This window comes from Limulus polyphemus, unplaced genomic scaffold (genome assembly GCF_000517525.1).
Source record: "Limulus polyphemus unplaced genomic scaffold, Limulus_polyphemus-2.1.2 Scaffold2407, whole genome shotgun sequence".
In the NCBI taxonomy this organism is placed as follows: Eukaryota; Metazoa; Arthropoda; class Merostomata; order Xiphosura; family Limulidae; genus Limulus; species Limulus polyphemus.
This window is the reverse complement of record NW_013668017.1, coordinates 75,340-90,057: the sequence shown is the minus strand read 5'-3', so window position 1 is coordinate 90,057 and position 14,718 is coordinate 75,340. Positions and strand designations below refer to the sequence as shown.

General features: G+C 30.3%; 1 protein-coding gene across 3 annotated transcripts in view; it reads left to right on the top strand.

Moving 5' to 3' along the window:
* LOC106466873 (RNA polymerase II-associated protein 1-like) overlaps positions 1-14,718 on the top strand; it is a 120,245-nt gene that overhangs the window by 91,421 nt on the left and 14,106 nt on the right. For all 3 annotated transcript variants that reach the window (XM_022394944.1, XM_022394942.1, XM_022394943.1), the window contains exons 25-30: positions 5,636-5,776; positions 5,997-6,121; positions 6,959-7,150; positions 8,742-8,867; positions 11,905-12,056; positions 12,570-12,705. In XM_022394944.1, coding sequence (XP_022250652.1) covers positions 5,636-5,776; positions 5,997-6,121; positions 6,959-7,150; positions 8,742-8,867; positions 11,905-12,056; positions 12,570-12,705 — 872 coding nt within the window. The remainder of the gene's footprint in view (positions 1-5,635; positions 5,777-5,996; positions 6,122-6,958; positions 7,151-8,741; positions 8,868-11,904; positions 12,057-12,569; positions 12,706-14,718) is intronic.

Here is a 14,718-nt window from a genome sequence, read left to right as displayed (position 1 = left end):
CTAGGGAATGCCTTTATGCAACTATACCACTGACATTGCTAACTCGAACTTCCTAGTTCCTGGTATTTTGCAATACAGGTGTCTCCTTGGCACTTCTTTTCTACATGTATATGTCTACTTAAACTTGAGAATTTGCTATAACTTTATTCTGAAACTCTTTTCAATTAAGAAAATCCTGAAGCAATTGTAAAATTTCCTCAAAAATGTTAATTTGTTTCACAGTAATGTCTGGGAGTCATTTACAAATATTATGTTAGTGGCACTGTCTATTTGTTGTTCATTATGTCCTCTATGCCAGGTTGAGATGACACTCAAAGTGGAATTAACAAAAACAAGATTTATACAGGAGTCTGTGTCACATTAACATTTGATGCTTTTGTTTTTGTAGGTTCACCCATGTTAAGAAGCATTATGTTGGTGACTATACTGTGGAAAACAGAATGTAAACCTTTGCCATAAGTGTTTTTTTTTTCTGCATCTTAAGTGGAATGTCTGGTATTGAAGTCTCCAACTGTGAGAAACAAAGAATGTCAGACAGGTCTGGCAGAAACCTCTAATCTTCAGCATGATGTCCTGTGTAGCCCATGTTACCATTCATGTACATATTTGTCACTCGGATTTGTGTGGCTGAGTTTGATCGAGATATCTGGATGATTTATATCTTGCAATGGTTTTTGTTCCACTTTGAGCCATCATAAAATTCATAATGGATGGTGCTGTCATGATGAATTGTAATCCCATCCTCTGGGTCAGCCTGTGATAGGACGTTAAAACCATTGAGAGTGAACTCTTCGTGGACTGACAGTTCATTCTCTGGAAAGATTGATGTCATAAAATTAGGAGAGCATTTCAAAGCAGTATTTTTTCCCCTGATATCTTGGTGACCTATCACAATGTGAGACCACCAAAATCTGATGAACATTTTACACATGCATCATTTACCAGCTTGTTGTTTTTGTCATGGTTCCCTATTCTTCATCCCCTGATGGACAGCCAATGTCCGTTGCTGAGTGCATGACTTCTGTTGCTCTCACTGGCACCATTTATGTGCTATTTTTTAATGTAACTTTGTTTGTTTGGTTTGAGCATTTTGTGTCTTCTAGTTGTATATATACAAGTATGATAAAAAAAAAATTTTAAAGTAGGGATTGATATGTATATATAACCTAACTAGCTATAGTAATATAGAAAGTTTTAATGGAACAAAAATATTGAAACAAGAAAATCAAAACTAAAAACTGAGTTGCTTAAAATTTAAAAAAGGGATCTCTACTTTGGCTCAGACTAACATAATTACAGTGATTTACCAAAGTAAAGACAATTTTTGTAAATTTTAATATTACTATAGCTAGTTAGGTTATATATACATATCAATCTCTACTTTATAAGTACAATAAGCTTTGGTTTTGCTCAGCCAGTACTGTGAAATAGTCATTGTTAATTTTCAGACATTTTAAAGGTGGTATTAAACGGGTGTTTTTATGGCAGCCATTTTGTTTCATCACGATCCCTACTATTAAGTAGTACTTTACTTAATAATATGTATATATATATACACACAAATATAATTTTAAAAGTTTTGATTTTATAATGACAATTAGGAATTGTTATATAATTATCTCTACTTTGACTCAGACTAACATAAATATAGTGATTTGCTAAAGTAGGAATAAAATGTTTTAAATTTTAAGTATCTCAGTTTTTGTAGTTTTGACTTTCTTGTTTCAATACTTTTTTGTAGCATTAAAACATTATATATCAATCCCTACTTGTCTTTATAAAATTTAAAGTTTTTTTTATACATGTTTGTTTCCTTTTTATTAGCTATATTTTTGTGCACCAGGAATACCAACCATGGTGTGTGTTTATACCTGATTCAATGTTATTTCTCCTCAGAATCTCTACCAGTGTACCCTTAAATCTAAATATGTGCACAAAGTAATGCATTGTCCATTTTGTACATATGTCTAGTATCCTTTTCGGCACAAGAAAGCAATCATTGGGACCCCAGACGGAAGAGTTTTGTGAAAGAATTAGAGTGATAAACTTCATCATTTTTTGTGTAAACTTATCTGGAAAGGCCTCTTACTTAGAGGAAAATTTGTTCAAATAGTGAAATTTTGATTCACTTCATAAACATGCATATAGTAATTTAAATGGCTCTATAAGTACAATGAAGAGGCTTTAGTTTTGTTTAGTCACTATTCTGAAATAGTCATTGTTAATATTTAGTCATTTTAAAGGTGATTTTAAGTGGCCGATTTTTATGGCCATCATTTTGTTTCATCACAGTCCATACTATTAAGTACTACCATACATAGTGATGTGAAAAAAGTTAAATATTTTGAAGTCGTACACCTTTTCCAAATGAGCAGGATATCACTGTTACTTCTCTCTGTTTTTGTTTTCACAATCAAACTGTGTTATCCAATTTCAGGAAATTTGGTATACACTTTATACATAATATATAATTTGATTTAACACATTCACTGAGGCTGGGATGTATATTTTTCAGTGTTCTCACCTTCTCACACTGCAACTGGGACAAACTTTTCCCATTGTCAGTGCTGTTTATGCCTTCCTCTGCTGGATCCAAGTTCATCATCTTAACTATCATCACTAGATGGAGAGCTAGCATCCTCTTGTCTCATTTGAGTACCACTTGACTTTCACTATCTTTTAAGTTATGTGAGTTAAGCACACCAAGCATATTTGCATAGTAATTAGGGTTACTACTCGCCACTCTGGCGACTTGAGCACGGTTGGCACGAAGATGTCGTACATTCCACTTAGGCATCTTGTTGGTTACTGAAGGGCTGAGTGAAAAACATTGAGGGAAACCATATATCAACACTAGGTGGGATGCCAATAAATACTTTCCAGCTCATTTTACTCCCATGCGTCACGGGTGGCAATTTTGAATTACGATGGGAAACATTTGTCCTAGTCGCAGTGTGAGGGGGGTGGGAGCACTTGGAAATATTTTCGACTCACCCACAGTGAAAGGGTGAATATTTGTATATTTTAGGTTATGAATTTTGGAAATTTATTGTTTCTAAAAAAAAGAGATTCAGCATTTTTTTTACTGTATACCTAAAGTATTACTAGTGTATCCAATTTTTTGTGTCGATGTTGTTCGAATAATAGCATAGTAATTTTCTTGTCTGTATCTACAGTCTTTGACATACAGGGAAAGCAGCTATTGGAAAATATAAAAGTAATAGATAAAACTGAATGTTATTGATCAGAGTTCCATTTTATATGTCCAGTGAGTTCTAGCTGGTTTGATTTTCCTCAGTTATTTAGATTTACTCATTGAAGCAGTTATGTAGCCACTAAAGTAACATAAAGCACCAATGAACAATAAAACCGTTGACCAGTGAAACACAACTTGCACTTATATCCTAAACACAGTTTTGGTCAAGCTCAGTTTTTCTTATAATTATTGTTTGTCTTCACTAACTCGGGAGTTCTACTTGTATGTGTTTTTTTAGTAGTAATAACTTTACCAATACACAAAATAAAAAAGATTTTATGTCATCTGATGTGACTTTCTAATCAATAAATTGTTAGGCTTATTAATATTTGTATAATATTTTAGGTTATGAATTTTTGGAAATTTGCTGTGAAATGCTGTTTATTGAAAAAAAAAATTGTTGGGCTCATTACTCGATTACATTCAACTAAATTATTTTTATCACATGATACTTGGATAGTTCGAAAAATCAAAAATAGTTATAGGAAATACTACTTTTGATTAGTTAATTCTTTTTTGAGATGATAAACTGATTGATTGAACTGAACAATCTTAAATTAAATGAAGATAGTGAGAAATCATAGGGACAATATTTCAATTACTTGGATAGTTGGAATAATTGAAAATACTTGTGCTGTTTAGTTGTTATTTTGATGATTGTTTCAGTCATAATTTTTATTCATCAGTTATTTCAAATGGCAGTAATTGATGTAATTTATGCTTATAGTCAGTCAACTACTCAAGTTAATCACTCATTTCTATATTTTAATAGTTTGCTTTTACAGTATTCCTAGCATACCACATTCACTAATCCTATAAATATTGTTACCTGATGCCTTCTAATAGAAAAATATTCCTGTAGTTTTCATACAAACATAACACACAAAAAGAATGTCAAAACAAACTATAAAAACATTCCCTTGTTTGTTTCTAAGTTTTATAAACCTTATATTTATAGAATCCTTTAGTCACCCCTCTAAGAATTATTGCCAGCCACTTTCTCAGCAACCATAAATAACTGCTTTCCCCACTTTATTTACTTTACTTTGATGTAGATAAGAATCTTACCTATTAATTACTGTCTAACTCATGTGCTGGGATATGTTAAAAGGCTTGCCACACAGGGTTGCAAAAATAAGGTCACTGACAGGAATGGAAAGTCATGCAAGAAACAAAACATGAATAAGTCTGTTTCCAAGGGTTGACAGTTTCTGAGTAAATATAATCCTATACTTTAGGATGGGCATAAAAATTGATGATAATGTTGTTTACAAGTGATACCCCTCAAAGCTGTGCCGAGATGAAAGTTAAAATATAACAAAAAAGGATTTTCTTTATGAATTACACAATAAATGTTATGACGTTACAAAATATTTCTAAAATATTTGTCAATAAAGCAAATTTTGAAATAGATTTAGAATTACTGTTTTCCCCTACATTTGGAAATTTTATTAGCAAGAGTACACTTGATGCTGGAGAACTGCTCATCAGTCATAATAGGTTAAAGGTAACTACCTAGTTTGTTCAGTGTATTAAAATTATACTTTACCAATGGCATAAAGCAAAACAAATAAAAAAATTATCAAGTATATCTCTGCTTGCTGTTTTAAATTGCCATTGTTAGGAACACAGCTAGGTAATTTATCTCAACATCTTGCATGCTTATTTCAAGTCTTGCATTTTTCTCCACATCTCCAATTTTATTACTTGAAGCACAAGAAACACAATTGTAAAAACCTTTTTTTCTGACTTCTCATTTGACTAAACTGTATGGTTTCTCTTGCTATCAAATAGGACTATGTTTGGCATAGCTAAGATATTTGCTAAGATCATGCAAATAAAAACACCAAAATTATACTTTTTTTTTTGCATAAGGAGTGGAAGTAAACAATTGACAGAAATAATAATGCATTTATTCTTTCAAATTCGATGACGAGGAACCCACTTTGAGACTAATAATGGTTGGAGATGGCTTGAGTGGACCTGATGATGACAAAACCCCGAAATGTTGTACATTTGCTCTTATGTTAAACTTGTATTAAAGTTTTTCTTCATTACCCATTCAAGCTGTCTCCAAGCATTATTTGTTCTTTGGTACTTATGCATTTTTCATTGGTTTTTTTTATGTACATTTTTGCTTTATCTTACTACATATTTTAGGTTATAATTTTGAAAATAAAAAGTTAATACACAATCTGAAAAAGCTGCAAATTCATGTCCATTTAATATATTTGTAGTTTACTACATGAAAACAAATTCTAAGTTATCACAGACTTTCACTTTTGAAATGCAGAACCTGGTCATTTGTTTCAAGTCAATTTGGATTTGACAGATATAAAAATTCATGTTTGTTGAATGTAATTACTTTTCTCTGACAAGGTGTATGAAGCTCTCCTATGTAACTCCAGCATTGTTCAGTACCTACAGGACCTGCTTAAAAAGCCAACATGGACTGTTCACTGGTTTTCAAAACTGGAACTTAATCTTCTCTATCACCTGGTGACATTAGCCATTGAACAGGTTAGTAATTTGTTTGTCATTAGATTATTGTTGTTTTTCATAATTTGACATTTGCAGACATCAATAGAAAGTCTAAGTATAGTAGTAAATGTGAAATACTGGATACCTATTCTGTTTTCTGGTTTTATCATTGTTATTCATGTAAAGTTGAAAAGTAAATCTAAAACATATATTAACCATTTTGATACATGTATTTTATTGAACAAACGTTTTTCTTTAGGCTTGTGGAGATCTGAAACTGTATCACAAGGTTGCACTTGTGCTGGTAACAAGAATAAGCCAGGGTGATGAATACATGGTGTTGGAGTTGCTGAAGAGAGTAATTTTTCATCCTAATGTATTTTTGTAAGTTATATTTTAACAAGTGTCATTTAGATACTGTTTAATTCATTTCATACAATTTATTAAAGGATTGGTGTGTACTTTTTGATGTTGTGTATAGTATTATGTCTTTCAAGAATGTATTGTGTTTTGTTTTTTGATAATTTGACTGTTCTAAGTAACATAATAGTTGCTATTTAATACTAATAACTAAAATTATAAAGATACTACCATCCAGTATGATATCTTTTGAAACAAGAAACAGTATCCATATAAACAAACACTGTTTTAATGATAAATTTATGTTTCATTAGCATCCATCTAAACAAATGCTGTGTTAATGTTTAGTGTATGTTTCTTCAGTATTCATGTAAACAAAAACTATATGTTGGTGACAAATTTAAAGTTAAACTGTATTTCATCAATATTCATCTAAACATATACTTTGTATTGGTGAAACGTTCAGCTGTATTTCATCAATATCCATGTAAACATATACTGTGTATTGGTGAAACGTTCAGCTGTATTTCATCAATATCCATGTTTTATCAATATTCATGTAAACATATACTGTGTATTGGTGAAACGTTTATTTTTTTTTCTCAGAGAAGTCATTAAAAGTAAGAACTTTTTTTTCTTGAATTCAGTAGATAAAATTGATTTATACAGTTTTTTGTGTATGTGTGTTGTGACTTCAAGTATCAGGTGTTTTAGAGTAAGGATATGCCCTCAGTTTGAGACATAATATAACTGTGTGATTGTGTTTTTGGTGTCACATGCTCTGACGTTAAGTAAATGTCACATTTGGTAAGATTGTTACCATTTACATATGCTAGTATTACATTTAATGTCTTTCCTTAGGGAAAACTATGATTTGTCATCAGGTATATCACAGATAGAGCTAGGAGAGAGGACCATAGTGAAATCAGCTGTAGGGGACATTATTCAGGTATCAGACTGGAAACTGCTACAGGAGACATTTGAACAGTTACCTAGTGTTTCTGGTGCTTACGTTGCTACTTTAGCCAATATTCTTTCCATTGAGAAATCTAGGTAAATTTAACACAGATAAAAGTAAATGAATGTTTTTATTAAAACTGTTATTTGATTTTCATAATAGTTTATAATCATAATTTTTAGTGTTGTAAATATTGTATTTAACCTATATAAAAGCCAGTGTGTGTCATGTCATGTCATATTTGATTTCTCAAAGTAGGAGGTGTCATAAAAGCCAAGATGAATTTATCCAGATAGAATATTTCCATTACTGTCTGCCCATTATGATTTTAGTGATGGGGTGCAAGGTAGCCGTGAGGGGGATGGGGTGCCACGAAACCTTAGTGAGTGTTGATATAATAAGATTAAAGACGTAGTATGGGATCATGTAGCCTAGAGCTAAGTGCATAGAATTTATCATGAAAGTAAAAGTATCAATTCAATTTTCAACATAATCGTTTCTGAATTAAGCTATTTTCTTTTATGTCACTAATGTTTTGAATAAAAAACAAACCTCTAATCAGTGGAGACTAAATTAAGAAATCAACAAATAATTTTCAGTTTTGTTGTCTATACATTTCATTTTATACTTTCAGTACATAGACTAACAACAATAATTGGTTATACTTTTGTTGCTAAGCAACATGACATAAAAGCCATTGTTGGAACATAGTATTACCAAAATGCGCTGGCTTTTCTACATATTACAAGTTGGTAATCTAACTGATTTTTACCAATGATTATTCTATGAATATGGTATGAATTCACTTCATGAATGATCTTAATTTTGACTGGCTCTCAAAGGAATTTACTGATGTTTGACTGCCTCAACTGCACTTTTCTGCCTCATTGTTGGTCAAGCTTGATTTTGCAAAATTTATTTCACTTAGCATGTTTGATGGACTATACACTACTGTATAATAGGTGACAGTTGTTTATAACTGTTCTTATGAGAAATCAGAAATGTTTTTATTCAACTTTTTTCTGGAAATTTAAAATGACATTAGTAGCTGTTCTTTATATTAGGCCTGATTTTCCTAAACACAAGAAAATACATTTACTACAGGACATAAATGGAGTTTTTGTACTGTATTTTCATAAGACCAAAAGTATTTACATAACATAAATAAAATGGATGCACATTTTAAAGTACTTACTTGGTTTTATTTACACAGTTTGGATGTTTCACTTACAATTTAAAAATATGTTATCCTAAAATAAAAAATCATAAGAAATGAATTTAAACCTTACTCATATTAGTTGTGGAATTTTAAGATGCCACACATTCTTCAGTGAACAATAGGTTTTTCAGTTTTTTTATAGCACACACATGTATGATTCAATGAATCATATATTAATTGTGGAAACAAAACATTATTGTTGGTCTACAAATCAATGTCTTATATTACATTACATTCAATCCATGTTACTTTTTTGTTGTGCAATAATCTTCATTTTTATAAATTCTTGTTAAAGAGTAGTTTTGTTCCTACATTGTTTATTATTGAACTTACTTTTTCTTTCTTATGAAGTATTAACATCCCCTGCAAAAGCTGACAAAGGAAATTGTCCAAACCATTGCATATTAATTTAGAGAAATATTCTACTATAGATATTTGTTTTTAAACTTATTGCTTTAATTCCAAAGATGGCAGATGGAACAAAAGAGCCACTTATTGGATAGCCTAACTGTTGAATGCAGTGCAACTCCAGTATTACCTGTATATTGGGCCATGATGCCAGTTATTCATCTGTACAAACAGAATAAAAATGGGTAAGTTACTGTAAACTTTTCTCAGTGACATTTTCCCTAGTGTTTTATTTTTTTCAACTTGAGGATTTTTTTATTCATTAACTTGCATCAGTAACTGTGGAAGTTGTGGAAAGCAAAAATGTATACTTAAAAAATTTTGATACTTGTGTGTGTTATATCTAGAAAAACAAAGTATAGCAGACCTTGACTTTCACTTTGAAAGCACCAGCAAATAGTTGCTAGCTATTTTTATTCCCAATACCAAATTTGAGATTGCTGCTAGAAATATTTTTCTTCTCTAAAATTAACTGTACCTGTGTTATGATTAATTATTTCATGTTTTAAATTTTACTAAGTATTTATATATCACATTTTTATGTATAAATCTTCTGTGTCATGTTTTCTTTTCAAACATTTTTATGTCAAAATTTATTTTAATTACATTTAACAGTGTTTTTATTTTGATTATTTTACAAAAATTAAAAGATCCTCAGTTTTGGTCGAAATTGCTGTATCTAGGCCTCAAGCACCTATATTTATAAAAGCCTATGGTCACCCTACAAAAAAAAGAGAAATTATTTTCATTTAAAAGCTGTGTTTTTGAATACTGAAAGTTAAGTTGGCTAAACATTAGAAGCTAATAGGCTGAATGTTTGTATTGGTCATGGACAAGTTAAGAGGGGAAATTGTTTTTTATGTGATTTAAAATTTATTATTACCTCCAGTATTTCTGACCTGTGAAATAAAATAATCCTTTTATTTAAGATTTCATGGTCATATAACATTGGCAAAAAATACTTGTGTTGTTGTAAAATTTAAAATACATGCATACTCACCAACTTAGAAGTGATGGTATTAGTGTTGGCCCACGTGCTAATAACCTTAGTAACCAGTCAAATTAGGTTAAACCGTTGTCCCGCTCTCCCTTTTTCCTTGTAGATGTAGCCTGAATACACCATGTAACTGAAATGGGCTTACAAACTTGCATTTTCATTAATTACAATTCTAGTAACCTTCTGTATTCAGAATCTTTAAATATAAATGACTTTAAATGCATGTATCATAAAGGTATTGATATTTGACTGTAAGAACCTGCAAACCCTCATTTTGAAATGTCTGCCAGCAAGCTTTTTCTAGTGGCATTTAAGTTTTATTAGTGAGACTGGAACACTAATCAGCAGTTTGCTACTTTGCTTCTTGTATAGGTAAAAATACAGTTATGTGTGCACTTTTAACCTTTTACAGATATAATTATAGTTGCACCAGGAATAGAAAATTCCCCTTTTAAACTAAAAACGTTTCTTATTTGTCTGAAAAAAGTACTTAATCATAATTGCAAATGAATAATAGTTAATTAAAGGTTTTTGATCTTCCTAAGTGTAATGTTTTTTGCAAAATTTTAACCTGTTAATCATGTTACAAGAATAGAACATGTACATAGACAGGCATGAATTATACTACTGTTAAAGACTTTGAGTTGAAAATGGTGTGATGCACAAAACATTTTTCATTTCAAAATGCCATCAGGCTCACAGTTGTTTACACCTTTTTATTTTTCTAATTCTAAGTCTCTTTAGTAGTTCATACTTGAACTGCATAGTGCTATTAAGCTATGCAGACACTCCTTCCTCTCATAGAATAATACTTACTAGTTATGAAGTACTTAAGTTTTGCTCTAATTTATTGTAAAACTTTGTAGAAGGCCCCCCAATTCATACTAGTAGATGCAAACAATAAATATATCCACATTTAAAGTAGTAACATTGTCACAAGTTTGGATCTAAAATAATTTAATTGCTTTTTAGTTGCTCTAGTGTAGGTGCATGAAGTTATCAAAAAATGTTAGAATACCTAAAGATGATAGTCACAATGTGTAGTAACAATTGAAATGGTTTTTTGACTTTTCAAACCTTTTCTTTATGAAAGTAACTATTGGGATTTTTTTTTATTATCTGTAACTGTATAAACATAAAATTCTTGAATTTAAAGTTTTTAAAATAATAGAAATTAATAGTTTACATATCATCAAAGAAGTTTTAGGTGGTACTGCATATTTCTCAGCTTGATATGCATCTGATTTCAACTACTTTAGCACCGAGTATTCCTAAAACTAGTGATCATAAAACCAAATTTAGCATGTTGATCATTTGACTGGTCAAATAAGCTAAAACCTGTATTAAATACTGTAAATAACCCACATATTAGCCAAGGATTTTTGATTAATTTTTAGCCCCAAATCCCTTTCCTCTACTTATAGGCAAGTCTTATTATTACATCCATACTAACAGACTTCATAATGACATAGTGTTCAATCCAAACAACAAAAAACTGTATTTGTTGTGTCTTAGCATAACATTTCTTATTCAAATGTTTTGTAAATACTATGTATTATATATATATATATATATATATATATATATATATATATTAGTATAATGGGTCCCTGATCTTCACCTTCTGAAATCTTTATAGACGAGTGATATTATACAATTCGTATTGTCTTCAAAGTTTATGCAGTAATCAGCTATGGCTTTTTTAAACTTGAATGTAACTTCTTAATAATAGCATATTATTAAAAAAATATATGGTAGAATGTCTGCTAATATTATTTATTCATTATAGACAACATCAAAATGCAATGCTATATGCAGCACTGTGTCTGTTGTTGTCTGAAAGCTGGAGATAACCATAAACTGGTTCTTTTATTATTATCACATAATTAATATTACTTATATTAAGGAAAATTCAATATAGCAGATAAAGTAAAAAAATCAAACACTCACATTCAAGTTGTTAAAATATGGGATTAGAAATAAAAAAGAGAGAATACAGTTTATTTGCAGTCAAGGAAAAAAACTTGTTTTGGTGTATTCCATTTAACTGATTTCTAAAAGTACATAACAGGCCCATAATTTTAATAATTTCTCTTTACACATACTCACATGTGAGATTATCATTTTCTTTTATGGTGTAATTTTTTGTGGTTAGGAATATAAATATAGATATCCATTTCAAAAAATGAGTTGAGAGTTTTTTTTTGTTTGTTTGTAATGTCAAGAGCTGAGGCTACTTCTTCATACCCAGAAACTGTTGGTACCATATCAAGATGTCTACAGTGGTGTCATCTGCTGGAGTTGTTGACATCAGACATAATGAACTCCATGTCTGTGACTACAAGGTTTTGTCATATAGCAGCAGTGTTTCTTGCTGGTAAGAAGTAACAGTATTAACATTGACATTATAAAGTTTCATGGTAATGAATGGAAAACAGAAACTGCTAATGTGAGGCATTGTTACTTGTATGCATTATCATCAGTGGTGTTTTTATTATAAATAAAACATACCGTTATCACAGTACTCCTATTAGAGAAAAAATGTGAATAAGTCCACCAACTATACAATGAACATAGTTTTAAGTAATATGGTAGGAGCATATATATTTAAAAAGCATGTGCAGTATACTTGCATGACAAAATCGACATAGGTAAGTATTATTTCGAACATTTCAGTCAGAGATCTTAAACTTGATAAGGTTAATGAACATTTCTAAAGGGCTTATTTAAAGTAATTATCATGTTTCCTTGACATCTTTAAGATCTCAAGAAATGATATGCCAATATTATTTTTAGATGTTAGCTGTAGCTTTTATGCAGTTTAAATAAGCACAAGATTGAAAGGCTGGTAAATGACTATTACTATTTATAATTAGTATCTTTCTTTCAGGAAATGATTTATTTCTGGAACCCAATATTCAACTGTATTTGCATGCTCTTATCAAGCTGCTGCTTAAGAATAATCTTCCATGTTCACTAGAAAAGAAGAGTCTATATTGGCCAGATATCACTTCATTTGATGACTTGTAAGTTCTTTAATGTTATCACTTTGTTTGAATACTTTAAAACTATCCTTTAGTTATACAGTGGTGACACAAAGTTACACCTACACACAAGTTACCTAATTGACACAAAGATGAGAGATTTGTGGATCTAATGTGCAATAGAAGGAGATGTTCAGTGATTTGTGACAGGTGGAATTAAAGAGAAAGATATGATGTTGAATTGAGAATAAAAATAAACCAAAGATATTTTATTTACTGAAACAAATAGAGAAGGAAGAATGTACAAGATGAACTAATTATCTAGTGTACAGTGATTCTCAATGTGTGGTTTGTGGAAAGGTTGAAGAAAGAAGGAGTGTTGTACAAGGATGAAAACTTTACAACACGTCTTATCCTTTAGGGTCAAAACTAAAAGTGACAAAACTGCATTCATGATACACATTATCCTTACAGCTGACCAATCTGAAAATGACACCAGGATGCAGAAATATCTCTACTCCTTGTAATAACTACAAGTTATCCCCCAAGCACAAGGTCAAGAAGGATACAATACAACTATCCCAAGAAATATTAGATAAATTATTTGACAGACTAAGCTAATAAAAGTAACAACTGTACCTATACCAGATTTAGTGCTCCAGTATCAGAACTTAGAGGTATTTCAGAATTTTGCAATTAAGAAATATATACTATATATACTATGGAAATATATGCATACTAAAACCTTCTTCCCCCTTGTATCAGGCTTGTGCTTAAACTGACATTAAATTTAAAACCAATTACATAGTTAAAATATGATCCAGTGGAATTGCATGAAAATGACACCCTTCAGTAAAACTGCAATGGCACAACATAATGACTAATAAAATAAGACTCGCATGTCTAATGAATATACTCACGTGTACAACAAACAGATGAGTAGAGAACATTTTACAATTTTAGTAAAATCATTGTTAAAGAAATGTGACAAAAATACAATAACAAGTTATGAAATTAAAGCAAAACTAATTTATAATCAATACAAGTTACAAAATTAAAAACATACCACAGAACAGAAGCAAAGCCTTTGTTTTTCAATTATAAAATCATGAGATTAGAAAATGTACCACAAAGAAAAATCAAACCATTAAAATAATCCGTTAAGACAAATTTGATGAATTACAAAGTACAGTGGTACAGAAGTAAAGCCCTGGAAAATTATAACATATAAACTATGAAACTAAAACACAGCCAGAAAACTGTAAAGTTTGTTCAAGTTCCATATTTTAAGCTCAAAATGTTTGAATTTTTGGTTATCAAAAACTGTAAAATTCAACTTTCTGTATGTTTTGTTTTACAATTTTGAATTTTCTGAAGCTAATAAAATTGTAAATATATCATTTAAAATCTGGGATTAATTTTTTTCTCATGATATGTTTGCAATAGAGATCCCTTTTTAATGTGTATTTTAAATTTTGGAAATTTACTTACTGTGTCTCATGACTCTGTGAGATTTTTTCCTTGTAAGTTACTGGAATTGCTTTGACAATTGGTTTCATGTATAAAAAAAATTCCTGCTGTTGTAACCTGAGGCCAGCTGTTAACAACAGCTTTGTATGAAGTCTCTCAGGTGAGGGTACAGATCATGACAAAGCATAATATGTTTGAAGAGAAGTAAGGTAAATACTGTCTATTTTATTAGTTTGGTTGTATTATATAAGATATTGCACCATTTCTTTTAGCAAAGTGACCTAGCACATAGTATCATTAGAACCATTGTATTTTTTATTGTATTTGTATTTATTGTGAAAAATACAGAGGCTCTTTAACAGTAATTACAATATTAAGATACATAGGCTTTCTAATAGTAATTACAATATTAAAATACAGAGGCTCTCTAATAGTAATTACAGTATTATAATATCTGTCTCTCTAATAGTAATTGCAATATTAAAATACAGAGGCACTCTAATAGTAATTACAATATTAAAATACAGAGGTTCTCTAATAGTAATTACAATATTAAAATACAGAGACTCTCTAATAATAATTACA